General features: G+C 34.8%; 4 protein-coding genes across 10 annotated transcripts; 2 read left to right on the forward strand and 2 right to left on the reverse strand.

Moving 5' to 3' along the window:
• Positions 1 to 125: 125 nt before the first annotated feature.
• Positions 126 to 9,572, forward strand: LOC110646861 (uncharacterized). Of its 4 annotated transcripts, none has more exons than XR_009144295.1 (8): positions 126 to 931; positions 2,372 to 2,521; positions 2,729 to 3,093; positions 4,000 to 4,744; positions 4,851 to 4,947; positions 5,055 to 5,109; positions 6,907 to 8,692; positions 9,131 to 9,572. XR_009144295.1 is itself a non-coding variant. In XM_021800435.2 (7 exons), exons 1-7 carry the CDS (start codon positions 418 to 420, stop codon positions 9,191 to 9,193), a joined length of 1,989 nt encoding a protein of 662 aa, XP_021656127.2. In that variant the 5' UTR covers positions 128 to 417; the 3' UTR covers positions 9,194 to 9,572. The 4 variants fall into 4 exon arrangements, 2 of the variants coding, with proteins under 2 accessions (XP_021656127.2, XP_057992869.1); XR_009144296.1 differs by having other exon boundaries at positions 127 to 931; positions 2,387 to 2,521; XM_021800435.2 differs by lacking the exon at positions 6,907 to 8,692 and having other exon boundaries at positions 128 to 931.
• A 955-nt stretch (positions 9,573 to 10,527) lies between these two features.
• On the reverse strand, positions 10,528 to 14,504 carry LOC110646860 (putative AC transposase). Of its 2 annotated transcripts, none has more exons than XM_058136879.1 (6): positions 13,934 to 14,504; positions 13,756 to 13,856; positions 13,582 to 13,650; positions 13,013 to 13,231; positions 11,893 to 12,761; positions 10,528 to 11,747 (listed from the first exon to the last, which is right to left on the reverse strand). In XM_058136879.1, exons 3-6 carry the CDS (start codon positions 13,619 to 13,621, stop codon positions 10,833 to 10,835), a joined length of 2,043 nt encoding a protein of 680 aa, XP_057992862.1. In that variant the 5' UTR covers positions 13,622 to 13,650; positions 13,756 to 13,856; positions 13,934 to 14,504; the 3' UTR covers positions 10,528 to 10,832. The 2 variants fall into 2 exon arrangements, with proteins under 2 accessions (XP_057992862.1, XP_021656125.1); XM_021800433.2 differs by having other exon boundaries at positions 13,582 to 13,654.
• A 505-nt stretch (positions 14,505 to 15,009) lies between these two features.
• On the forward strand, positions 15,010 to 18,966 carry LOC110646865 (protein YELLOW LEAF 1, choloroplastic). 2 transcript variants are annotated; one of them, XM_058136901.1, is made up of 5 exons: positions 15,010 to 15,156; positions 15,378 to 15,458; positions 16,404 to 16,621; positions 17,314 to 17,392; positions 18,280 to 18,966. In XM_058136901.1, exons 2-5 carry the CDS (start codon positions 15,407 to 15,409, stop codon positions 18,471 to 18,473), a joined length of 543 nt encoding a protein of 180 aa, XP_057992884.1. In that variant the 5' UTR covers positions 15,010 to 15,156; positions 15,378 to 15,406; the 3' UTR covers positions 18,474 to 18,966. The 2 variants fall into 2 exon arrangements, with proteins under 2 accessions (XP_057992884.1, XP_057992886.1); XM_058136903.1 differs by having other exon boundaries at positions 16,413 to 16,621.
• A 2-nt stretch (positions 18,967 to 18,968) lies between these two features.
• LOC110646862 (uncharacterized) lies at positions 18,969 to 21,880 on the reverse strand. 2 transcript variants are annotated; one of them, XM_021800437.2, is made up of 4 exons: positions 21,482 to 21,880; positions 21,205 to 21,326; positions 19,840 to 20,001; positions 18,969 to 19,386 (listed from the first exon to the last, which is right to left on the reverse strand). In XM_021800437.2, exons 1-4 carry the CDS (start codon positions 21,707 to 21,709, stop codon positions 19,314 to 19,316), a joined length of 585 nt encoding a protein of 194 aa, XP_021656129.2. In that variant the 5' UTR covers positions 21,710 to 21,880; the 3' UTR covers positions 18,969 to 19,313. The 2 variants fall into 2 exon arrangements, with proteins under 2 accessions (XP_021656129.2, XP_021656128.2); XM_021800436.2 differs by having other exon boundaries at positions 18,973 to 19,433; positions 21,482 to 21,853.
• Positions 21,881 to 23,886: the final 2,006 nt, after the last annotated feature.

The following is a 23,886-nucleotide window of genomic DNA, read 5'->3' on the forward strand; positions in this document are numbered from 1 at the left end:
TAATCAAAATATATTTTTATAACTTGAGATGAATATGGATAACAGAGAATAAAATTTATACAAGTTTGAGACTAAATTATAATTTTTATCATGCTAAATTAAACAAATAATAATAATAAATCACATTCCACAGTACACGAATCAGAAAATCACCTTTGAATTTGATTGCGTGCTTGACACAGATAGAATCGTAAGCCTAACTCATTGATTCTTCACCTTCCTATTTTGGCCAACTTTCTACAAAACCCTAATCGTTTTGCCTCCCAAAACGATGCGTTTGTTTGCCAAATTCAATACAATTCCATAACCATGAAGCTCTAGTTTTCATTTCAATGGACTCTTATCGACTCCTCTCCTGTTATCAGTATTATCAATAACGACAACAACTGAAGCTTTGGTGATTCATATTCACGCTCCATGGAAGCTCGTAGAGGTTGGCGTGCCGTTCCCAAGGTCCGCCAGGTCGGATTCTTCACTCCCAATGAGCCACCGCCGCCTGCTCGGACTCAGTCTGGGCCGCCTGACTCTAACTCGCCGCCGCTTTCCAATTCTCCTGCGGGCAACTCCTTATCTCCAGTTATGATCCCCCCGCCACGTCACCTCTCTGATAACCTTGCTCATCGCGCCACTTCGCCACTCCCTGTCCCAGAGACATCGGCCTTCCGCCGACCTATCCCCGGCGGCGACCGTGTGGCGGTGGTGGGCAGCTACAACCCGACCGATTCGATGCTTGGAGCGTCGCCGCCGCTGACCTCGCCTTCAAGTAGGATCGGCGATGGAGAATTTTCGGAGGAATCGTCTCCTGGTTGGTTTCGCAGGAGCAACTCTGCTAAGTTCGCCTCGAGTTTCCCTGGTGGTGGATTCGATTTGACGTCGATAAAGTCATCGGAGACTTTGGAAGTTGAAGTGAAAAAGCCTGTTGAAGTACCTGGTAATCCTTATTTGCTTTTTTTCTCGTTTTCAAATCACGATATGATTAGTGGTTATTGTCCATTTTGTGCGCATACTTTTTACTCCTTAATGGTGATTTTACTGTGGCTTTCACTGGCATGTAACTGAACTCGAGCTCCTGCATAACGAGTAGAGGCTTTCATTGTGATTACTTGCTACCTAGCATCTGTGCAGTGTCTTGGGCTTATATGACACCACGGTTGTCCCAATCCTAGAGGGGGCAAAAAAAAGAGAACTTTGTTCCCAAGTGATTGAAAGCTTTTAAATTGTTAATGCTAATGTGTTTTATATGGCATCTGTCTTGGTGAAAGGAATCTACATCACTTCTAGTCTTCCACACACTGTGGGTGATCCACAATTCTCTATATGATAAATGTGATTTCAGGAGTTGTTTTTCCTTTCCAAGTGTATAGTGATTTTAATTGGAGAATGCCTTTATCTTCAACAGAGCGATAGGAGTAACTGGTTTGTATGAGAATCATGGTTTTAAATCGTGGTCACTGTCACAGGTAACGAAAACGGGCCTTTACCCTGTAACGGCCTGGCGCTACGCAAATTTTTTTGAAAAATTTGCAAAGTTCATAAAATGAGTAGATATTGGTAGAAATAAATAAAATTAAGATATACAACTATATACTAAGCATTTATATATCAAATAAAGACGTTATCATCTATAAGGGGTTGCCACTGCTTTCTTTTGTTTCCAACTAAGAGAAAATGAGTTATGAAAGTGGAGACTAGGGAATGGAGCATTATTGAAGTAAACAGTGAGTTTGGACTGAATTATTATTTTGAATTATTATCTGCCATTTTGGACTGAGATTAGGTGGTTTTTGGACTATTTTGGACTGCTGAAATCATGTGATTTCTACCCTCCACCAGCCCACAAATTCTGTCACATTGATAACGGCCGTTATTCTGCAAATCAAAATAGGCCTGTAAATAACGTCCTAACGGGTAACGGGCTCCTCTAAAACCTGTAAATAACGGCCGTTACGTTACGTAACGGGGCCGTTATTTGATTCCATGATGAGAATTAGGTCCTAATCTGTTTTTTGGGGCAGAGAATTCCCCAATGGTCCCATTTACAATTTTTAAGTAAAAAATATTAGTTATTGCAATGCTTTTGAGATCCCTGTGTCCTTTAAGAGCATTCAGGAAACTGGTAAATCATACTGATAGGTGATAAATTAATCTTTTTGGTCAGGCTAACTGTTGTTTAAAATCTGTTAATGTTCTTATTATGGATCTTGATTTCTGGTCTGATAGCTTGGTAGCTAGCTGCATGGCTACATATGAGTGAAAACTTCTCAAAGTTTTTATATGTTTATTTTTTCTTTATCTGGCTTTGATCTCTGTGCTGGTTTTGTCCTGAGGTTGGGAATTTGTTGTTTCAATATTTTGCTGAATGTTTAACCAGGACCAAATATTGCAGAAAAAAGTGGAGTGGCTGGTGCAGAGCTGCAAACTGAATCACAATCAAGTTCAAAGCCATTGAAAGCTAAAACAACAAAGGCTGAAAGACGTGCCTTGCAGGAATCCCAACGAGCTGCCAAAGCTGCTGCAAAAGGTCTGAAAGATCAACTTTCTTATATTTTAGATGTTCTGAAACAATCTTTTCTATCCTACCATAGTATTAATTAGCTCAATTTGAAATAAGCTCAGCAGTTAAGTTGTTTCACATTTATTACTTATCCTTTTGGACCACATGCTTGCATGAACATTTTTAGTACAATTTATGCAATAATTTTTGAATTTCATGTTCCTAACTCATCAGGAGAAGCCACCGGTAAACCTGCTATCTCATCTGAGGGAGCAGCGACCAGTAAACCTGTGAAGCAGCAACCATCACGAAAGAAAGATGCTCTTCCTGCTGCAACATCAGTTGCAGCTTCTGACAGGAAAGGAGTAGATCGTCCACCAGAGAAAGAGAGGAAGAAAGAAGTCCCTCCTCCACGCATGCAATTTGATGATAAAAATCGAGTGGAAAAGGCTAAAAAGCGTGCAGTGGTCAATCAAACTGAAGCTAGGAATAGGGTTGAGTTGTTCCGACACTTGCCTCAGTATGAGCGTGGAAGCCAGCTTCCTGATCTTGAGTCAAAATTTTTCCTACTTGATCCAATGCATCCTGCTGTTTACAAGGTAGTACTTCAATTAGGTAACTAGTTATGTTCAGTTCATCGGTCAAACTTTCTAATTCAATTCATCAACTATCAAACTATTAACTCCAAAATTGAGTGCTAACTTACGGTTACTTTTGCTTTGACAAGCTCCGGAACAAATGCAGCATAACACAGATACAGATATTAGAAATTAATGAACTAACATATGGCTGTAATGAAAAGTGTGCACACCTCTAAATGCTAATCTAATGAATAATTCCCCCTTTTCTATTATGTGGATTTTCAGTGTTGTCAGTGTCATCTAATATTATATCCTATAAGCATTTCCAAATTTATTATTGCACTTGGAACATGTTAGAGAAGTCTGTTTAGCAGGTGCCAATGCAAAAATGCTCCTTGATCAGTGGTATCTTGCAACTTATTAGGTAGTAGATGCATATGTTTTTTGTCTGCTTTATGCCTGGTCTATTAATCACTTGTATGGGCCATAAACCCTTTTTGGAGAATGATTTTCTCAATAATGAAATCTAAATTTTAGGAGTGTATATCTCTGGAACGTTCAGATTTTTTGTAGGTTCTGTATTTGAATTTTTGAGGTTGCTATGTTGAGCACCTCATATCTGCCTAGTAATCCCTGTAATTTGGAATTCATGAATTTGTCGGCCTTTTTTTTTTTTTCTCCCTCTGTTAGTTGCTGAAAGGCTATGAGGCATTAAAATAAATATCAAATGGGCAGTAACAATATTTTGGAAACTAGATGAAAGATGTGGTGAAGTGATGGAAAAATTATCTAGTTTTTTCTTGTGAAGAAATATATAAATACTTTAAGTACACGCATGTTATAGGCTTTCACACCATTTTATGATATTGACGTAGGGATGTGTAATTCTGCCTGTTTAATGGTGCAATTATGCAATTTTGTCAGGTTGGATTACAGTATTTGGCGGGAGATATCTCTGGAGGTAATGCTCGTTGTATTGCAATGCTACAGGCATTTCAGGAAGTCATTAAAGACTACTCCACACCACCAGAAAAATCTCTTACCAGGGATTTAACGGCAAAAGTTGGTAGTTATGTTTCCTTTTTGATTGAATGCCGACCACTTTCTATGAGTATGGGAAATGCAATTAGGTTTTTGAAGAATCGTATTGCAAAGCTGCCTTTAAGTCTTTCTGAATCAGAAGCAAAAGAATCCCTTTGTTCAGATATCAATCGTTTCATAAATGAGAAGATAGTACTTGCTGACAAGGTGATAGTTAGACATGCTGCTTCAAAAGTCAGGGACGGGGATGTTCTTCTTACGTATGGATCATCATGTGTTGTTGAGATGATTCTGTTATATGCCCATGAGCTTGGGAAACAGTTCAGGGTTGTGATAGTGGACTCACGCCCTAAACTTGAAGGCCAAGCTTTACTTCGTAGGCTGGTGGCAAAGGGCCTGAATTGTACATATACTCACATAAATGCAGTTTCTTATATCATGCATGAAGTCACTAGAGTATTTCTTGGGGCTTCCTCAGTATTGTCCAATGGAACTGTTTATTCGAGGGTTGGAACTGCATGTGTTGCTATGGTTGCTCATGCATTCCGTGTTCCAGTGTTAATATGCTGTGAAGCATATAAGTTTCATGAAAGGGTTCAACTGGATTCAATATGCTCCAATGAACTAGGTATTTTGCGTTACCATGTGCACCAATGTCTATATTTCTTTCTCAACTGATTCCATATGCTTTGTTCTGGAAACAATTGTAACAGAGTATCTTCAATTTGCTGCAGGTGATCCAGATGCCATTGCAAAGGCTTCTGGAAGAATGGATGTAAATTACGTGGATAATCTGGCTAATAAAGAAAATCTTCAGCTTTTAAATTTGATGTAAGCTTCTATATGTTCTATGACAAAAAGAATAGGAAAAAAAAGATGGAAAGACAAATCTATTTTTATAAATGGTGATGACTTATATGGATGTTATATTCTGACAGGTATGATGCCACTCCTTTAGAATATATCTCTATGATTGTCACCGATTATGGCATGGTAAGTTATATTGTTGCAAATTTATTGTTGTTAGTTTGCGTGATCAACATTATGGGTGGCATAATTTTTTGTAATACATAGTTTAAAAAATTGATATTGAATCATAGTATGACCAAAACTATCAAAATAAATGATATGATACTCATGAAATCTGTAATGTACCACTCTCTCTTTTCTAGCCTGTAATGTATAGGATGCATGTAGGCACTAGGAATCTTGACTGGTTGTATTTTCTAGGGTAATATAAAAATTATAAATTACTAGGCCCTTGATATCATTTAGGCTGGTGGGGGTTGGGGGGTGGGGTGGGGCGCGGGGTGGCATTCCTTTGAATCATACTGATGAGAATTTGACTCCACAAGAAATCGAGCAGAAGTAGCTGGAGAAGTATTAAAAAAAACCCTGTGGTTTAGCACTTTTTCACTTGAGAGATTAACTTGTAATTGTAAAAGAAAAAGAAAAAAAACAACATCAATGTGATGTCATTCAACCATCCACAGGTGCCACATGCATGGTAGTCAAACTTAATTTCTGTATATGTTGTGCTTATGCCATGTACGTATTGTTTTAATGATATTAGCCAAAAATAGTACTAAAATAATAAAATATGAAAATTACATGTATTGAAATAATTAAAAAAAGTCTCTATAGTGAAAAGTAGTGGTGTTTGGTTCTGGTTCCATTATGGTTCTAGCCAAGAACCAGAACCAAAACTGGAGCCAAACCTTCAATTCTTCTAATTTTAGGAATCAGACTTGAAGCTAAACTTTGGTTCCAGTTTGGTTCTAAGCAGTTTGAATATGGTTTCTGTTCTTTTTTTATTCAATTGTGGTCATAATTTCATTTCAAGTCTTGATTTTTTACATTCAAAACTATAATATTCTTGTGTTCATCATTTTAAAATAGAAAATATAATCTTAAATTTCTAATATGAAAACAACAATAAAAATAATACTAGCATTAGAATAATAATATTAAAATAAAAAATATATTCCTTAATAAGAACTGTATATTATCTTTTACTTATTTCTTAATTATATAGTATTTAAATAAAAGATATATATATAATTAGAATTAAAGGGTATATTATATAACTAACATATAACTTACTCATATAATTGAGGATTATAAGATGATTTAATGTATTTAATACTAAAATTATTTTAAAAAGTTTGAAAAATAAAAAATAATATTGAATTATATGCACTTATAATTTGAGATAAATTAAGTTATATATATATATATATATATATATATATATATATATATATATATATATATATATATAGTGAAATTATAAAGTACATCTTAAAAATGTATTAAATAAATTGTGTGAAATTGATTCTTCGGTTTTGTTTCGGTACGATTTCTGATGAAGAATCAAAACCAAAACAGTAAAAATAAGTTCAATTTGGTTCTTACAGTAATTGTTCTTTTTCAATTCTAGTACGATTCTTCGGTTTGCTTCGGAACCTTTAGGAATCGCGCACAGCCCCACTGAAAAGGTGTTAAGCTTTGAACCACAAGATATAATTTTGAACTTTTCCTTGGAATATTTTGTGCAATTGATGTCATATAAACTTGGTTTAGCTATTTAGCTATTTGCCAATGTGAATTCATAGAACTATGCAAGGTAGATCTTGATTTTTATTTTGCAAATATGGTGCTACTGCTATGGTAAAGGGAGAGATTTTATTTAGTGTACAAGTTCTGAGAGTAAATGCATATGCATTTAGAAAGCATCAATGAATGGATAAGTGTAGCTCATGCTAGCTTTTTTTAACCTACCATGAACAGATGAACTTGAAGCTGCTTGCAATATTAAGGGGCTTAATTGCACCAACTGTCCCTAAACTTAGGGGATTAATTCATTTCCGTCCTTGAACTTTAATTTCTTAAAATAAAATCGTTCAATTTTAATTTTATTTCAAAAAAGTCACTGTTACCTGCAATAACAAGTTTAATGGTTAAAAGATATAAAATTACTATTTTATCCATCTCTCAAAGAAAATTACTAGTTTGCCCCCTTCTCTTTTTTTCTCTCTCTTAACTTCACTTTTTTTTTTTAAATAAGCTAAAAAAATTAATTAAAATTACTAAGAGAATAATAAGAACAAGTCGCAAAAGAACCTAGGATAGAGAACCAAAAGAGAACAGCCAAGTAACCCAAAATAGGAACAAGCAAAAAAAAAAAAAAACCAGAATACCCCATAAAGAAAACAAAAATAAAAAGAAACTATAACAAGTTAATAGAAAAGAACCCCACCAAGAGAAAAAAACTAGCAACTAAAATCCACAAGCCATTAAAATTACCACAAAATCAAGCCAGAGCTGCAAGATCAAGCAAAGTGAAGCAGAGATAATGATATGGAGAACACACAGTCTCAGGAAGTAGAAGAAATATTTGCAACAAGCTAACACCTAAGACCTCTTTGCACAGAAATAATGAAGAAAATTGCGTGAAGAGGGGTGCGGGGGCTGAGAGTGTGAATGACGAAAACCAGAAGACTAACATTCAACGAAGCCAAATACCAACAGCAATGTAAAAATACATGAAGTAGCAACACACATGAGAGAGAGAGAGAGAGAGAGAGAGAGAGAGAGAGAGAAGAGCCAAATCTCAACTTCAATGGAAGAGCAATAAGGCTACAAAAAGCAAGCAAGGGTTGCAATACTTCCCTGATAGAACCAACAAATAAACCAATTTAAGCAAGAATGAGAAAACTCAATCCTCAATGGAAAAACTAGAACCTCTAAAACTCAAACAAGAACCTCTTATCTGGTGATTATCTCTCTCCAATACTCTTTCCATCTCTTTCTTTGGATCTCATTGTTTCTCTTCTTCCTCTTCTCTATGAAATATAAAGCAAGGAAAAGTGGGTCAGATGAAATTGATATAGGTGTTGCATTATAGAGGAGCAAGCCTAGCACTCTTCCTCAATCCTTAATCTGTCAATTATACAATTACTGATTTTGTCATTTCATTCCCTCTTCTACAAGTTGAAGATTGTGAATTGTGATTTAACAATTTTTAGTACCCGTTATTAAGCAAATCCCACACATACAGAAACAAAGCTTGGATTATTCAATATGTAATCAATCACGATTATAATATACAAAACAAAGCCAAATGAATTAATAAGAGTACCTAATGCGATAATAGTAACCTTGCAGAAGGCAAACAACTATGAACCAAGCGCACCAGATCTAAGTGAATAGCCCTCAATGATTTTGTAAACTTGGTGGACCCTAGCACCATCCATGAACCTAATATAGTCCCAAGCTCCAACATGCCAAAATGAGGCTCTACTACTGGCTGCCCACGGCACACCTCTAAAATGTGCAGGTGGTCGGCTGCCCAGCGGTGTTGTGGTTAGGATGTCTTAGCTGTAGGTGATGTGGTTTTGGAGTGGGATCCAGGACCAGTGATGCCACGAGGAGAAGCTTGCCGGTGTCTAGCGTCAACCCTACCTCTCCACAGGCAACGCAGAGTGACGCTATGCAATGAGGGCTAGGCAAACTGGCCATTGCACTAATTGCAGGACTGGTTCCTGCATGAATCAGGAGCTCTAGGAGGTTGCAGGTAAGATTATTTTTTAGAGAGGGCAAAATGGGGGCAAAAATTTTTATATTTTTAACCGGTAAACCTGATATTGCAGGTAAAAGTGACTTTTTTTGAAATAAAACTAAAGTTTTGAGTGATTTTATTTTAAGAAATTGAAGTTCAAAGATAGCAATGAAATAATCCCTTAAGTTCAGGGACGGTTGGTGCAATTAAGTCCAATAGTAAGGTGCATTTAGGTATCAAATATCTATTTGAGTACCTGATACTGTAACTTCAGAGCTAGGACAATAATACTCAAAATAGTTATTATTCACATGAGATCCTGAGGCTAAGTTTGGTGGATCTTAACCATGATAGGCATTTCATTGACCTTTTGTTTTAACTAGTTCCTTGTATTTTCATTAGTGTGGAAGGAATATATCCTCCAAACTTATATTTTATTCGCTCTTACTGCAGATCCCACCAACAAGTGTCCCTGTTATTGTGCGGGAGTATCGGAGGGAGCACTTGTGGATATAGTTTTGCATGGACATTATTATTGGGCTAGTAAGGGATTTCATGTTGAGTTTCAGTTAAGGAACCAAGCTCACAGTTGTGGAATTGAACACGAGATGATAACAAGACCTATAAATTCTACAGCATTTAGTTGTGATATGGGCTTTGCCCATATGATGATTTTGTGCCTTGTCAAATTTACTTTGTATTATTTGTTTTTCTTAGTAATTGTGTAGAAAGGTTGCGTTTTGTTGCCTCTCATGACAGTTTTGATTTTGGAGGTGGTTATATTTGTAACAAAAATTTCCCCCTTTGCTTTTTTACCCATCATCAATATTGAATTTCAACAACCACATGAAGGAAACACCCTTTAGAGGGGACAACTACCCAGGAAGTCCTTGAATTTTATTTGTAGATGAGTCCTTTCACTTGTCAAAGCATATTAAACTAGTCCATCACTGGATTATTCAATTTGTTTTATGTGGGTATTGGAGCTGGTTGGGATCCACATTGATCAACATATTGCATGTAAACGTTAGATTAGATTTTACAATGTTAGGTATTTCTAAACCTTAAAAAAAATGTTGTAACCAGCAATGGATTGGCTACTTTTTCCTTCAAATTTTGTTTTTTTGTATTGCTTTAATGGCTGCGCATTAATCCCTTCTCATGATGCGGCCCATCTTATAATAGGGTTTTTAGTTTTTGTTTTTTAAGATGAAAAATGAAACGGTGCCACTCACTAGTGAGCTAGGGATTGATTGGTTGAAATGAATTACTTCTTAGAAATTCTACTTTTCAGGAAGTTATTTAATTTAGGGTCAGAGAAAAAGATAGTCTTTCATTTTTTAAGATCTAAGTGTATTACTGCTTTCTACTGTAGATTCACAGCGAATCACCCGGCTGACAATTCCTGGGTTTTGCTTGCTGACTGACAAAGCTACCAACCATTATTGTAAAAATAAGAAAGAGAAAACTTTTGTGTAAAATTTGAGGGTTTGTTCATCAGTGAAGAGACGCTCACTGGCCTCACGCTGGTACGTTCCTACCATTTGAATGTCAATTAATTATATGAAATTCTTACAAAAATTAAGGTACTTATTAGATATGTAAAGGAATAATATTTGGATGGAGTGTATTGAGACCTTTAAAGCAAGATGAGATAACAAAATCTTACCTCTTTGAAATATACTTCTCTCAAACACCACTATTTTAAACGCTTTTACATACCCTACCATTTTAAAATCTACTTTGAGCACCTTCTCTTGCAGCCAAAGGAAATGTCAACGATATTTCCTAGCGCAAAGGCTCACAACATCAAGACGCATCTTCCAACAGGGCAAGAGTCACTCCATGCATTTAATAAAACCATTTTTTTTTTTTAAGCTGTCTGATATGATGAGAATCTCAATAAATTACTTGTATGTTTACATCATCACATGAGATTAACCTGTCAGCCTCTCTAGTTACTTGAACTGTACACAAATACATTATATTGATACATACGACATCAAGAAGAAAAATATTGAAAAACGGTTTCCTCTTGCGAGTGGAACCTAAATTACAGACTAAGCAGGATACAAACTAGATCACTGGCAGAAATCGTTTTGCTGCTTCCATCCACTAATTATAATCAGCATTTCTCATTCTTCAATGTGTCTTGTCATTTTTGTTTTTTGTCAGACCCAGTAGTGCTGTTATCTGCTGCAGCAACTAATGCCAACTCCATCAACCTCTCATAATCTATTTCTGTTGACTTGTACTTTAACTTGATCCCTCCTTGAGTCCATGATCTAATGCAAAGAATGGCTTGTGTGCTATCATGTGGCATACAAAACCGTTGCTTATCGATCTCATCACCCTTACTGCAGAAGAGTTCTTCAGGAGCTACTGAAGTTGGCTGCACAGCCAAAAAATCCCTTGCCATTATAGAAAGCCGAGGGTAACGCGTGCTGTTGACCTTCCACCACTCTAGAACATCTGTTGGTATTGGAGCGGGAGGCTCGGATAGATACTGAGTGAGCTCATCAGTAGAATTGCTTAAGCTTGCCCTGCGCTTTTTTCGAGCAATTTCCTCTGCAAAGGAAACACTGCCTCCATCTTCAATCTCTTGACTACCATATCCACTTGTCATGGATGAAAAATGGCTTGAAGTGTAATTTCTTATGAAATGGTTTCTGGCTTCATCTAGATAATTTCCTGTGCTAAGACTCTCAGGGATGAGCTCACTTTTTATTCGGGGATCAAGAATTGCAGTCATGTAGGTGAATATGTTGGAAACCTGACTGTTGTAACTCCTGGCCTTCTTGGCCATTTCTTCTGCGGCATTTTTAAGCCAATCTGGACTGTGACGAGACTCTCTGCATATGGTAATCATCTCAGAAATATGATCCATGAAGAAGAGAACTAATCCAATGGTTAGTAACTTGTTTGTGCATATGTTATTGGTTGTTTTGTAGAAAGGCTCCAAATATCCATGCACAATACTAACTGCATTCTTTTCTGTAGAGCTAAGCAACATCCTACCACCTAATGTTTCCTCGTACTTCCTCATAACACTATCCATAGACTTACCAGCCTGCAATTGCCAATAAATTCCCAGTTTAGCATGACTCACCACATCCATATTTAAAGTGTGTCAGCATCTAAAATGTATGCATGTGTGTGTGTGTAAGCAACTTTGTCATATCTAAAGAGGAGATCTCAGATCAAAGAGCAAGTACCTTGCGCACAAGATCAAGCATCTGGTAATTACCACTCCACCGTGCTGAAGTTTCAAGTGGGAACTTCCAACTGCCTTCCTGATAAGCTGTAGTTATTTGAATAAAATCTTCTGCCATCTCTACTGAGGAATTTAATTCTAATACAAACTCCCTGATCTTAGAGATAACTGGTTTTGTGGTTCTTAATCCATCATCTATAATCAAATTCAAAGCACGAGCAGCACAAGGAATATAGCAGAAAGGCGTCAATTTCTGACCTTCTAAATCCTCTTTTAGGGTGTGGCAGGCATGAATGGCATTCTGACTATTATCATGGGTGCAGGAGAGGACTCTATTCTCTATGTTGTACATCTTAAGAACCTTTGTTAGGGAATGATAGATCTCAGAACTGCCACAAGGGTAAGGTATATGACAAATGTCAAGAAGTATCTTTTGGAAGGACCAGTGTTCATCTATCCATTGACAAGTGACACTCATATAGAATATCTGCTCATAAGAAGTCCAGAAATCCAAAATGATTGAAACCTTAGAAGAAACCTGTTCCACTGATGCCCTCACATCTTCCTGCATGCTCCTGAAAACTTCACGAAATACTGCTTTGTACTTGTCACCTGACCAGAGTTGTATTGATGGGTTCAGAAATTTAAATGAGTTAGCCAACCACTTTTCCTCCAAGGATGAAGGAGGAAGAGAAGCTAAGATAAGCCACTTAATGAGCAACCAATTCAGATGATCATAATCCACATGTGCTTTTCCCTGAGGTTGAGCTTTCTTGATCACAGTGATGGGTTGTGGTGCTGAAGTGGTGACAGAATCTCCAGACTTATCATATCCTGGATGCCGATTACTGAGGTGCCTTCCCAAATTGCCTTCACCATTGTAGATAATATGTTCATAAGAAAATTGCTTTAATCATCATATAGCCTGGTGAAATTCATCAAAAGAAAGTACATGGAAAGCAAAAGAAAGTGTAATTTGGAAAATCCAGTTAAGAACATAGCTGCTTTTGATATGTCAGGACAATGAACTCATGATGCATCATTACAGAACATGAACATTTGGGGCAGGGTATTTCTCCCCCATGAGACAAGGGGAAACAGAGAAGGCCCAAGGAATTAACCTGTAGCAGTTGCAATAGAATAGCTCTGTCCACAAAACTTGCACCTCCGACTCTTTCCATCCGGAGCAGTCTCAAAATACTTGAGATAAACTGATGTCATTGTCTTCTTTCTTTTTGTTGGAACAACAGCATTTCCCTTGTCCGAAGAACCCAATCCAATATCTGTCGTATCAACATTTTGCATGATTGCCATATCCATCACTGATTTAGGTTCGATATCTATTCCAACAAGCAACAGTTAAATTCAGTCAAAGGTTCATATGCAAAAGTAAGAGTTTAAGGCAACAAGAAAGGAAATGGTTTAGTCAAGTAATGGAAGCTCAATATCCTCAATTCAAACGAAAAAAAAATGCCTGCAATCACAATTAGCAGAGCTTCCCGATTCAATAGGCAAAAATTGCTGAGACTAAAACTAAAGCTGGGGCAGAGCTTGCATATATCAATTGCAATGAAGAGAATAAAATGGATTCAAGGTGTTTAATCTTTCAAAGAGACAAAAATGAAGTGAAACCCATGTAGATAATAACAAAAGGTATATAATGATAATAGAGAGTGAGAATTTGGAGTACCTTTGTAAGTTTTAAAAGCATTATTTACAGTCCAGTCCATTTGGTTTGCAGCTCTACCACTCACAGTTCCTGTCTATGACATATTTCCCATTACATATATTCACAGCCGTTAGTGGATAAAAATTTTTGCTTGGAACTTAGATATTGTACGAAAGCTATTTAGCAACAGCTTACCTCAAAATTCATGAGAAAATGCAACCTTTACAACAATACAAATCCTCCACTCCTTTTCTTTTTGTCTGTGGATTTCAAGTCCCAATTGTAACAAGCAGAATCTGAAAACATAAAGGAAAAAAAGGTTAAATTCCAAATCAATGAAGTGAAATTGGGAAAGAGTAGCTAACGATAGTACCATTGATCACCCAATTCAACTGGGTATTTCTTCTTTCTTCTTCTCTCCCTCTCAGTGCTGGGAGCTGCAGCATTCATCAAGTGAAGAAGCAGCAAAACAAAACCAACAACACTGAAACAGAAAGCAGATGCTAGAGAGAGAGAGAGAGAGAGAGAGAGAGAGAGAGAGAAAATGGAGGGAGATCAAACAATCAAAGCAAGGAAAGAAAGAAAGATTTGGCTGCTTAGATCTAATTAAGCCGGATCTGAGCCGAGCAAGGACAGTCAGACAAAAAAAAATTAAAAAAAGTAAAAAAGAGATCAGCTTTTTCAACTTTGCAGAGCCGCTACGCCATGTTTGGAAGATCTATCTAAAATCAAAACCTCTCTTGGCTTCTCTTTGCTTGTTTCTCTCTCTCCGTCTCAGACGGCTTATTTTGACGCCACATGTGGGTGTGATGTGAGAGAGAAAGGGAAAGAGAGGCTCGGCTGGTGGGAGTGGGTGAGAGGTTGGACCAAGGAAGACAAGCAACTCGAGCTGAGTGGCTCGGAGCGAGTCAATACAAAAATCTTTTAAGCAAAAGCTTTGACTGACTCGGGTGACATTTTTGAGCCAGATTTGCCTTTATTTTACTTTTATTTATTTATATCATATATTTATTTATGATCAGCTTTTTTTTTAATAATTAAATTTATTAATTAAATTTAAAATTTCATAATTTTATAAATCACTTATTAATTTAAGAGTTATAAAAAATTAAAGAGAAAAATAATTATTTTCTATAAAAAAATAAAAAATCAATTTATATATTTTTTATTTTTTAATATAAATTTATTTATTTAATATATATAATAATATAATAATTTTCTTTTATTATTTTTATTTTTATTAAAATATAAAAAAATAATTTATATGTTGATCCAATCATTTATTAATTTTATTATAATTAATTTAATTATATTTTAAATATAAAATTTTATAACTTTATCCATGAATTTATTTAAATTATTTATTTTATTTTAAGGTAATTTTTTAAAAAAGAAATTATGGTGTTTTTCAAAACGAAATTTGTATGTTTTCGAATTGAAAATGGGCCGACCCTACAAACACAAGTAAAACCCGATCCAGTATTAAATGCATTGGACCCGAACATTCTCGTGCGACGACGCTACGATTGCATAATGCATTTGCTATAGAATCCTCTTTCATTCCTCCTCTCCAATTCCTCTTCCTCTGACGGACAGGTACATCTACTTTTATTTTTTCATGTTTTGAACAAATTCAAGTTTTGATTTACAGGTTAGGGTTCTCATAACAATTCAATTGAGTGTTATTTTATAGACCTGTTCTCGATAATTAGCGGAAATTTTAGCTGTGTTTAAATTTCAAGACTTATTCCTAATGAATGTTCGGCTTAGCATCTTATTTACATTTAAACATATTTGATTCTTTTACTGTAAATTAGATATCTTCCAGTGATTAATTATCATCTCGATGTTGGCATTTAGTGCGAGTTCTTTTGGAACCTTACCTCAAGCAGCTCCAGGTATGTTTTCTGTAATTTAAAGCTTGGAAAATATAGAATGCATTGTAGTGACTTGGATTTTCTTTACCCTCAATTCAATTGATTTCTTTTTGTGAATCATCTCCTATTTGAAAACCATAATTTTGTAAGAATTCAATTTAATTATTTTTTTTTTCAATTTTCAAATGAAAGAATTCAGTTATTTTAATTTAAAAAAATAATTCATTTTAAAAGAAATAGAATTCATGTATGATTGATTTATTCCAAAGTAACCCATAAAGAATTCAATTCTTTTTAACTTAAAAAAAAAAATCATTTTAAAAGAAAATCAAGCAATTGAATTCTTTCTTGCAAATAATTTATTTCAAAGGAAGCCTTAATCTTACATTTGTGAGCAGGTTTGATGGTAAAAACTTGTTTGTAGTTTTGGACTTGATCAGGTGCATAGTTATGAGTGTGCTTCACGAGCATTATAAGCTAGGAAAGTTTGCATTGGTTAGTGCCAATTATGAAGTCCTGAAGCTTGAGTGTAAAGCGTAAATTAATATATGGAAGTTTCTTGAATGAGTTATAATAAAAGGATTATTTTTTTAATTATTATTTTCAAAATTGTGACTTTTCTAGACTCTGGCTTGGTTTAATATCATTTCTGTTTCTAATGGTTCATAGAGGCTTATCTTCCTTGAAACATTCAACTCATCAATAAATTTCAATTATATGTTATAATTAAGTCTTGGGTTGAATAGGGCTTTTGATGTAATACTTTGTATTCTAGGTGTTACGGGTCATGTTCTACCCAACCTCATCTGTGACAGTTTTGTGCTGGGGTTCAATGGGTGTCAATTTTATTAGGTTCACAGATTAATTTCTCTTTATTGATTTTAAATATTAATTTATGTAGTTAAAACTAGGAGTGGATGTAAGGGTCAAATGGATTAATTTCTCTGTGTTGATTTTAAATTTTAGTTTATGCAGTTAAAACTAGGAGTGGATGCAAGGGTCAAAAGGAAACAAGCTATAGTCCAATTAGTGTTTCCACTCAACTTCAACCTTATGATCACCAAAGTGGGTTTAATAATTTTGCTCTGAGTTCAATATGGATTGGGACGCAATTACGTCCTATTTATGGAAGGAAACATGGCAATAGAAAACAATCTGCTTCTATTATGTGTTCTGCTGCTTTGGTAAGATTATATATCCATACTTGTTTACATGTTTCTATGCCAAGTTGCCAAGTAGTAGATTTGTTTCTTTGTCCATTTTTATTATATGTTGAATATGTGAAGTTGCAGTTTTCTGAAAATGATTGACATTTTTGCATGTAATGGTTTTTAATAGTTATTAGTTATGCAAGCAGTAATAATTGTGACATTTTATATAGGTTGTTTTGTTTTCTTCTGCTTGCTTTTATAAAAAAGAGTGATGGGACATAGCCATGCTTTGATCTTCCTAACGCAAGAAGCTTTTACGTTTTGTTATTGCTATTCTTTATGAAATTTGCACGTTTTTGTTGATCTATTTTATTGGGATGTGTAAATTTGGACAAAAATGAAGGAATTTTACAATTTCCACCATGTTGATGAGTTGGCCTGGAGTTGAGCCTGTTCACCATACAATTTCTGAAGTTTATCAGGCAATCATGTATTTCATTTATGTTATTAGTTTGGAAGAGAAATCTTGGTAAGCAAGGAACTGTATTAAAAAAAAAAAAGAACTGCTTATTTTGGAAAAGCCATGAAGTATACAAGCAAAATATGCAAAGCTATATACATACATAGTAATAATCCATTTTTTTACCCAACTTCAAGATCTTTAGATTCAGTGTATTGAGAAACTTGGTATTCTTATGTCTGAACTCTCCGTCTCTCTCCTGCAGAATGCAAGATGCTCTGCTTCAGGCCAAACTCAAACCATAACCCGTGAGGCACCAACAATCACCAAGGCTCCTGTACGAGGTGATTTAATGTATTAATAAATTGACAAAACGCACGCTGTAGCATGGTAGCCTTGCGGCTTTAGCATAAGCCACTTGTCATTTGAGGCAAGCTTCTAGGCAGAGTAATAGTTATTTGCATAATAACTAACTGATGTAGCGTTACCAACTATATCCCAACTGGAATTCCTGGCTGCAGCCTTCTGCCATAGGTCAGTTTGTGGGTTAAGCTAACAATAACAAAGGTTCCTGCATCAGGTAGTAGCCACTTGCATGTGTATAATTAAGCTGACAATCGCATAGTTTAGCATGGGCAACCTTTTGACTAACTAGAGCTTTTGACTCCAACCATCTGGCATTAACTCATAGCAGTTAGCTAAGTATACAAATTCTCCGGATTTCTTTTAAGGCATTGTAGCAAACATGTAAATTTTTACTTCTCAAGTTGGAGTGTGTGCTATGGCCACTTCCTGTGGAGGGTTCTTTTGAATTCTGCATAGATGTGCTTAAGGGTCCATATCCATTTAAAAGCTATCTCACAACCTTTTTTTTTGTGTATGATAAAATTTAATAGCATGAAAATCTAAGACCAGCTCCTCAAAGAAACAACTCTCTTATGGACAAGTAGTGATGTTCTACTTAAATCTTGAATGGGATGGGGATTAGGTTGGATGATGATTTATTTTATTGTATTAGCTTAAGCTGTGTGGACCTTCCATTATACAAGGCAAAAAAAGAGCACCATTATTATTGTTTTGAATTTCATTTTGAGTTATAAATATAAAATCCAATTTCCCCTAGTTTTAGGTTTTTTGTGGTTGTGTGAATAGTTTATTTTATATAAGCCCATTTGTTTGTGTAAATTCATGCCTTTTTTAAGATGGGTAACAATGGTCATTTGCATTTCAGAACCAACCAAGACGCCAAAACTTGATGATGGTGGACCTGGACTCCCACCTGGTGGTGATGATGGTGGTGGAGATGGCGGGGGTGGTGGGGGAGGAAACTGGTCAGGTGGATTCTTCCTTTTCGGTTTTCTTGCATTTCTAGGCTTTTTAAAAGATAAAGAGAGTGAGGACTACCGGGATAGTAGGAGAAGATAAAAACACTTGAAATCAATTTTGTTTTTGATGCCTTGATTCTTACGTTCTGCTATATTCTTTTTGATTGATTCATAGCTTAGTGCTTGAATGAGATAGACTACTGATCAACTCATTTATCTTCTGTGCATCACTAGCTCTGGTTGAAGTAGTTAAAAGCATTAGATGTTTCTTGATTGGTGAGATAAACATCAACTTTGGAAACTATCAAGTATGGTACACAACTGCACATTGCAATCCCCCAGCTTGAATCTTTACTACTATCATTTCTGTGCTGTAAAAGAAAAAGAAAGGTTGCTAAAAGCAAATCCTGGTATAGGATTTGCTGACCCCATTTTGTCGCCTGGGAAGCAATTTTAAACTTGTAATTGTTATGTTTGGTTTTTAAGCCTCTCCACTTTTGACTGGCATGATATAAATATTCATCCCTGCATCGGAAAAAAAATTATTTTTGGTATATCAAATATATTTTTAGGAGATAGAACTTTTGATCTTCTGTATTACGACATTATGAGATAGACACTGATACTTCATTACTAAACATGTGATTTCGTTTATTGCGATAGCTTTCATTGCTTCCTGTGCAAAGACCATGACAAGATAAAAATCTTTCAATACTTGGAATATTGTAAGCAGAATCAACCATTTGTTGTCAATTCAACTATTCATGCGTATGCTGTGATGTGATGTGTGATACAAGTCTTAAAAGAGCTAGAGATCATAGTCCAAGACATGTACTATGTGAGACAAGCCTGAAGAGCTAGAAACCATAGCCCTTGACAAGTCCAAAAATTACTGTAGGCTGTAGCTAAGAACAGCAGAAATTGTGCATTTGAGATGATTTCAAACCAGGCCACCCTTTAGAAGCTGCTCTTCCTCCTGGACTTCCTCCATCTCCAAATTATTGCATATGGATCTGGACAGATTTTATATGTAACTTTAGGTGAAGGCATGTCGGGAACCCTGGAAAAACTCTCAAGCTTCAAGTTATTATTAAATTTGAACTTATTCTAAATCTCATTTCATATTGGGACTGGATATTCAATAATATTTTAACTCGTTGTCATCCTAATTACAAAATAAGATGAATATATATATATATATATATATATATATATATATATATATAATTTAAAATTGCAACTTGATCCATTCCTTTCTCTTGCTTGCCGAATGACCAGAATACCCATTAAAAGATGAGCTTATGCAATCCATGAACAAGTTGTTTTGGGGCAGGTAAATACTGTATGAGAATGCTGGAATGGCTAATTGTTGGGAAGAAAAAATAATAATAATAAAAGACAAAATTTAACTAATAGGGAGCAGGTAAATAATGCATTAAAATGTGAGAAAATGATGAGAATCTTACTCTAATGTAGTAATCTCGATCTTTGACAAGTCCATGTTGGTTAAACTGTTGAGTACCATAGGCGTCGCCATGGTTATCAGTGATGGTATTGCAGCTGGTTGTTTGATGGCTAGTATTTTGCAGTTAAAGTTGCTTGCAATATTGCTGTGGGCCATTGCCAACCTATACGGCAATGGGAAATAAAAAACACTGCTATGAGTTCTTTCATTGGCCTATTTTATAATACAATACAGACTAGTTTACAAGGACCAATGCATTCATTATTTTCACATATTATTCCCAGGATTGGTAATAATGCGTGCCTAATGGGATTGAATTTTCTTTTTGGAATGTGTAGTTTGATGAGTGATATCCACTGTCAAATGTCGGCTTATCCTCATGATAAAGAGTTTTCTTAGCTCTTTCAGGATTGATTTTGCTATGGATGGGTTATCTTGTGGCATTTTAGAGTTCAAGAGTTAAGATTTGATAGGCTTCAAGCCATTAAATCCTCATCTAGGAATTGAAGAACCTGAATAGTCTTCCTTTTAAGCCCTTGGTGCAAGAAAGAATTTGCTTTCAAACAACGACAGCCATTCAGATGAGACACCAGATCCGCAATTTGCTTTCTTAGGGCTTAAAAATTTGCTAATCATGCTAAGGCATCTACGAGGGGAATCAAATGTTGGAAATTTTGAGCCCAATTTAAGAAATTTAGATGAAGACAAGGGGAACCTTCTGGTGTAAAATGTCTTTTTAAAGTAATAGACTCAGGGAGGATTCACAGTCGCTCTTCACCAACATTAATGACGGCGCTTTCATTACAATGGACATGTCATGTGCTGTCGCTCTGATGGTTTATGGCTCCTAGGTCAGTAGTCTGGCCTGGCCAGGCCAGGCCACTAGCCCTCACTCTCAGGCAACAGCTGTTCCTAGGATAAAAAGTACAATAGTTCATAATCATAAATGTCTAGGGCATTGTAAATGGGCAAAACCCCAATACTTAATAGGAGAGCAATCTTGCTGCTGCTATGCTACATTTACACTTGATTGGGAAACTACCTAAACACCAGCTGCCAGTTGAACTTCTTAACCTCCACATCTATTGGAAGCTCATTAACTCCAATTCAGTTGAATAATCCAATCATCATTCTGATTTTGATGAGTAGTAGGGTTTTTCATCAGTCTTTGAATACTTCTACCCATCAAAATATTGAATGGAATCATTAAAAGTGAAATGGGATAATTACTCCTCATTGTTCAATCTGGGACTAGCTATTAGTACTAGACCTCCCAATAACAGACAGGGAAAAGAAAATCTATAGCCTTAACTAACATTGCAGAATTTGAGTTTTTACACAATTGAAAAATTAAACACAAACTTACTTGTAGAGAAAGCTCTGATCATGGAGTCCAACAACAAGAGCAAAGGCACCCATCTCTCTCACCAAATCTGCAATTGTCCCTCCTTCTTGATCCCCTTTTGTTACTATAATCTCAACATTTGTCTGTGCCAAACAAGCAGAAATTCTGTGAATAAACTAAATCATCATTTTCAAATCCTCTCTCTCTCTCTCTCTCTCTCTCTCTCTCTCTCTCTCTCTATATATATATATATATATATATATATAGAATAGTTGTATTGCATCTATTACAAGATTACATTAAAGAAGCTGCTGTTACATATATCTTTGAAGGAGAGAGCCAACTGGAAGCCTTTGAGACGAAGCAGCCTCATCTTCTTCTTGCTTGTTGAATTTGAGGGAGATGAAAACACATGGAGAAGAGTTATCAAATCTCCATAGCGAAGGAGATTGTGGAGAGCCCATTCAAGAGCTGTTCTTGCTACCTCTACATCTTCTACTACCACTACTATTTTTCTCACATCCATTCCTTTTTTCACCTTTGATCTCTCTCTTGTGACAGTGAATGTGTGGGGAGCCTACGCCTTGCCTTGAACAAGTTCTCTCTGAGAAAAGTTTTAAAAAAGTGTTTTGAGTTGTTTTTCATTTCTCTAGTCATGCAAATCTTACATCTTTCTATTTATATTTACACAAGATATATCCAAACGAATTAAATTGACTTAAAAAATTTTAAAATATAAGGGCTAAATTATAATATCAATCAAAATTCAAAAATCAAATAGTAATTTTTTTTAATTGAATAAAATACGTATTTATCTTTCTATTTGAAGTAATACAATATTAGATAGAAGGACTTGACCTATATAAGGACCAAATTATAATAACGATCAAAATACAAGAACCATTTTGAGTTGTTTTTTAATTTCTCAAATCATCTTTCTATTTATATATTTACACAAGATATCATAACAAGTTTATTTGAATCTCTATCATTATCAGTTAATTTAATTCAAATTAAATCGAATTAAATTGACTTAAAAATTTTTAAAATCTTCAAATTAATTTTAAATTAAACACTTTTCAATTATTTATAACAGTTTAAAAAAGAAAAATTATTAAAAAAATAAATTATTTTTATTATCTAACATACTAATTTTATGTTTTTGTATAGGAGGTATGGTCTTGTTTGACATCAATTGTTCTTGTGGAAGGCTAAATACAAACACTATCCTTTGAAAGATTTGGTATCCAATTAAATTATGGTCAACTTGTCAACAAAAAAACAACATATAGTTTCATAATATGTGAATTTGAAAATAACTTATTTTTTAGGGGAAAAATACAAAAGAAATTAAATTAAAGCTTTATTATTATTATTTTCCAAATCACAAGGCTGCTTGTGTTAATTTCAACTATATATTAATATGTGCAAATTTTAAAAAATCTTATTGAAAAACTTTTATGATGCACATTGATAATTAAAAGATCAATTTCAATAAAGCTTTCTTGAAAAAAAATAATTTAAATATATTTATATGCTTTTTTTTATAAGAATTCATAATCTTATAATTTAATAAAAATAAAAAATATATATTTTTTAAATGAAAAAATATTTCATTAATTAGAAATAATATACAAGAGAAAAATACAAGTCAACATTTATATTTTTACATAAATGAAACTAACGCTCATATAAAAATATAATATAAAAAATTTTAAAAATATAATAATATTGATAAAGTATGTAGATTGACCAATAAATAGACTGTGTGTGCCTCTTCGACTTTATGATTTTTTTAAAAGCCTTATCAGATAATCTCCAAATTTAAATAATCTATTGAAAAAATAAATTACATTTTTCTTAAAAAAAAAAAAATTAAACAACAAAAACACATAAAAACTCAATTAAAAAAAAAATCTCTACAAAAACTCAAAGTCTATCACTAAAGATAGATCTAAAAATTTATTCACTCAAAATTATTTTATATATATATATATCAACCTACCAATCGATATCTAATTAAATCTGGCTTCCAATATGCATTTATTTTGCTATCTTTTTATTTTTTGAGAATGAAAATGATTGAAAATGGCATCAATTTAATTAATTATATTAGGCCAACTCACTCTAGTAATTGAGTGTAACAACCCAGAAAATTAAAAAAAAAAAAAAAAAAAATTGAAGAATGGGATTGGCGTGTGACAGTGGGTTTCCCACTATCACAGCAGCCTTTTTATTTAAAAAAAAATATATATATATATATTTTCAAAAGAAAAACAGGAGGAAACCCCCCCCCCCCCATTTCTCTTCTCTCCCTCTCCTTCCCTCCTGTCACGACCCAACCTATGGGCCGGACCGGCACTAGGACCTGGGCCAGCCTAAAGCCCCCGAGGCCCGTAGTAAGCCTTAACTATTCATTAACCCAACTCTAAGGCCCATTTGGGCCCAATATCAAGAAAACAAACGGACAGAGTCCGGCCATAAAATGGACTTTCCAACGGGGAGTTTTCGACTCACCCGACCTGTAAACACAATAAACAATCCATTGGGGAGCTCAGCTCACCCTCCACATACTCATCAACATAATAATAAATGGGAGCTCAGCTCCCTCATCCAATCCATCAAACAGACTTAAAATATTAAGTTTACAGGTCCAACATGAATATAATATTACAGACCAATTTCAAATAATTACTGCTAACA

Source organism: Hevea brasiliensis, chromosome 2, assembly GCF_030052815.1.
Source record: "Hevea brasiliensis isolate MT/VB/25A 57/8 chromosome 2, ASM3005281v1, whole genome shotgun sequence".
NCBI classification, from domain to species: Eukaryota; Viridiplantae; Streptophyta; class Magnoliopsida; order Malpighiales; family Euphorbiaceae; genus Hevea; species Hevea brasiliensis.

Excerpts from the sequence above, each read along its gene's own strand:
- LOC110646861 (XM_021800435.2), top strand. The coding sequence starts at position 418 with ATGGAAGCTCGTAGAGGTTGGCGTGCCGTTCCCAAGGTCCGCCAGGTC. Across the intron at positions 932-2,371 it reads AAAGCCTGTTGAAGTACCTG|GACCAAATATTGCAGAAAAA; the intron begins GTAATCCTTATT and ends ATGTTTAACCAG. Across the intron at positions 4,745-4,850 it reads AATATGCTCCAATGAACTAG|GTGATCCAGATGCCATTGCA; the intron begins GTATTTTGCGTT and ends AATTTGCTGCAG.
- LOC110646860 (XM_021800433.2), bottom strand. Across the intron at positions 13,232-13,581 it reads TGCTTTTAAAACTTACAAAG|ATATCGAACCTAAATCAGTG; the intron begins GTACTCCAAATT and ends TTGTTGGAATAG. Across the intron at positions 12,762-13,012 it reads TTCTATTGCAACTGCTACAG|GCAATTTGGGAAGGCACCTC; the intron begins GTTAATTCCTTG and ends ACAATGGTGAAG.
- LOC110646865 (XM_058136901.1), top strand. The coding sequence starts at position 15,407 with ATGTTGGCATTTAGTGCGAGTTCTTTTGGAACCTTACCTCAAGCAGCT. Across the intron at positions 16,622-17,313 it reads TTATGTGTTCTGCTGCTTTG|AATGCAAGATGCTCTGCTTC; the intron begins GTAAGATTATAT and ends TCTCTCCTGCAG. Across the intron at positions 17,393-18,279 it reads CACCAAGGCTCCTGTACGAG|AACCAACCAAGACGCCAAAA; the intron begins GTGATTTAATGT and ends TTTGCATTTCAG.
- LOC110646862 (XM_021800436.2), bottom strand. The coding sequence starts at position 21,709 with ATGGATGTGAGAAAAATAGTAGTGGTAGTAGAAGATGTAGAGGTAGCA. Across the intron at positions 21,327-21,481 it reads GTAACAGCAGCTTCTTTAAT|ACAAATGTTGAGATTATAGT; the intron begins GTAATCTTGTAA and ends TGTTTGGCACAG. Across the intron at positions 20,002-21,204 it reads GATCAGAGCTTTCTCTACAA|GTTGGCAATGGCCCACAGCA; the intron begins GTAAGTTTGTGT and ends ATTGCCGTATAG.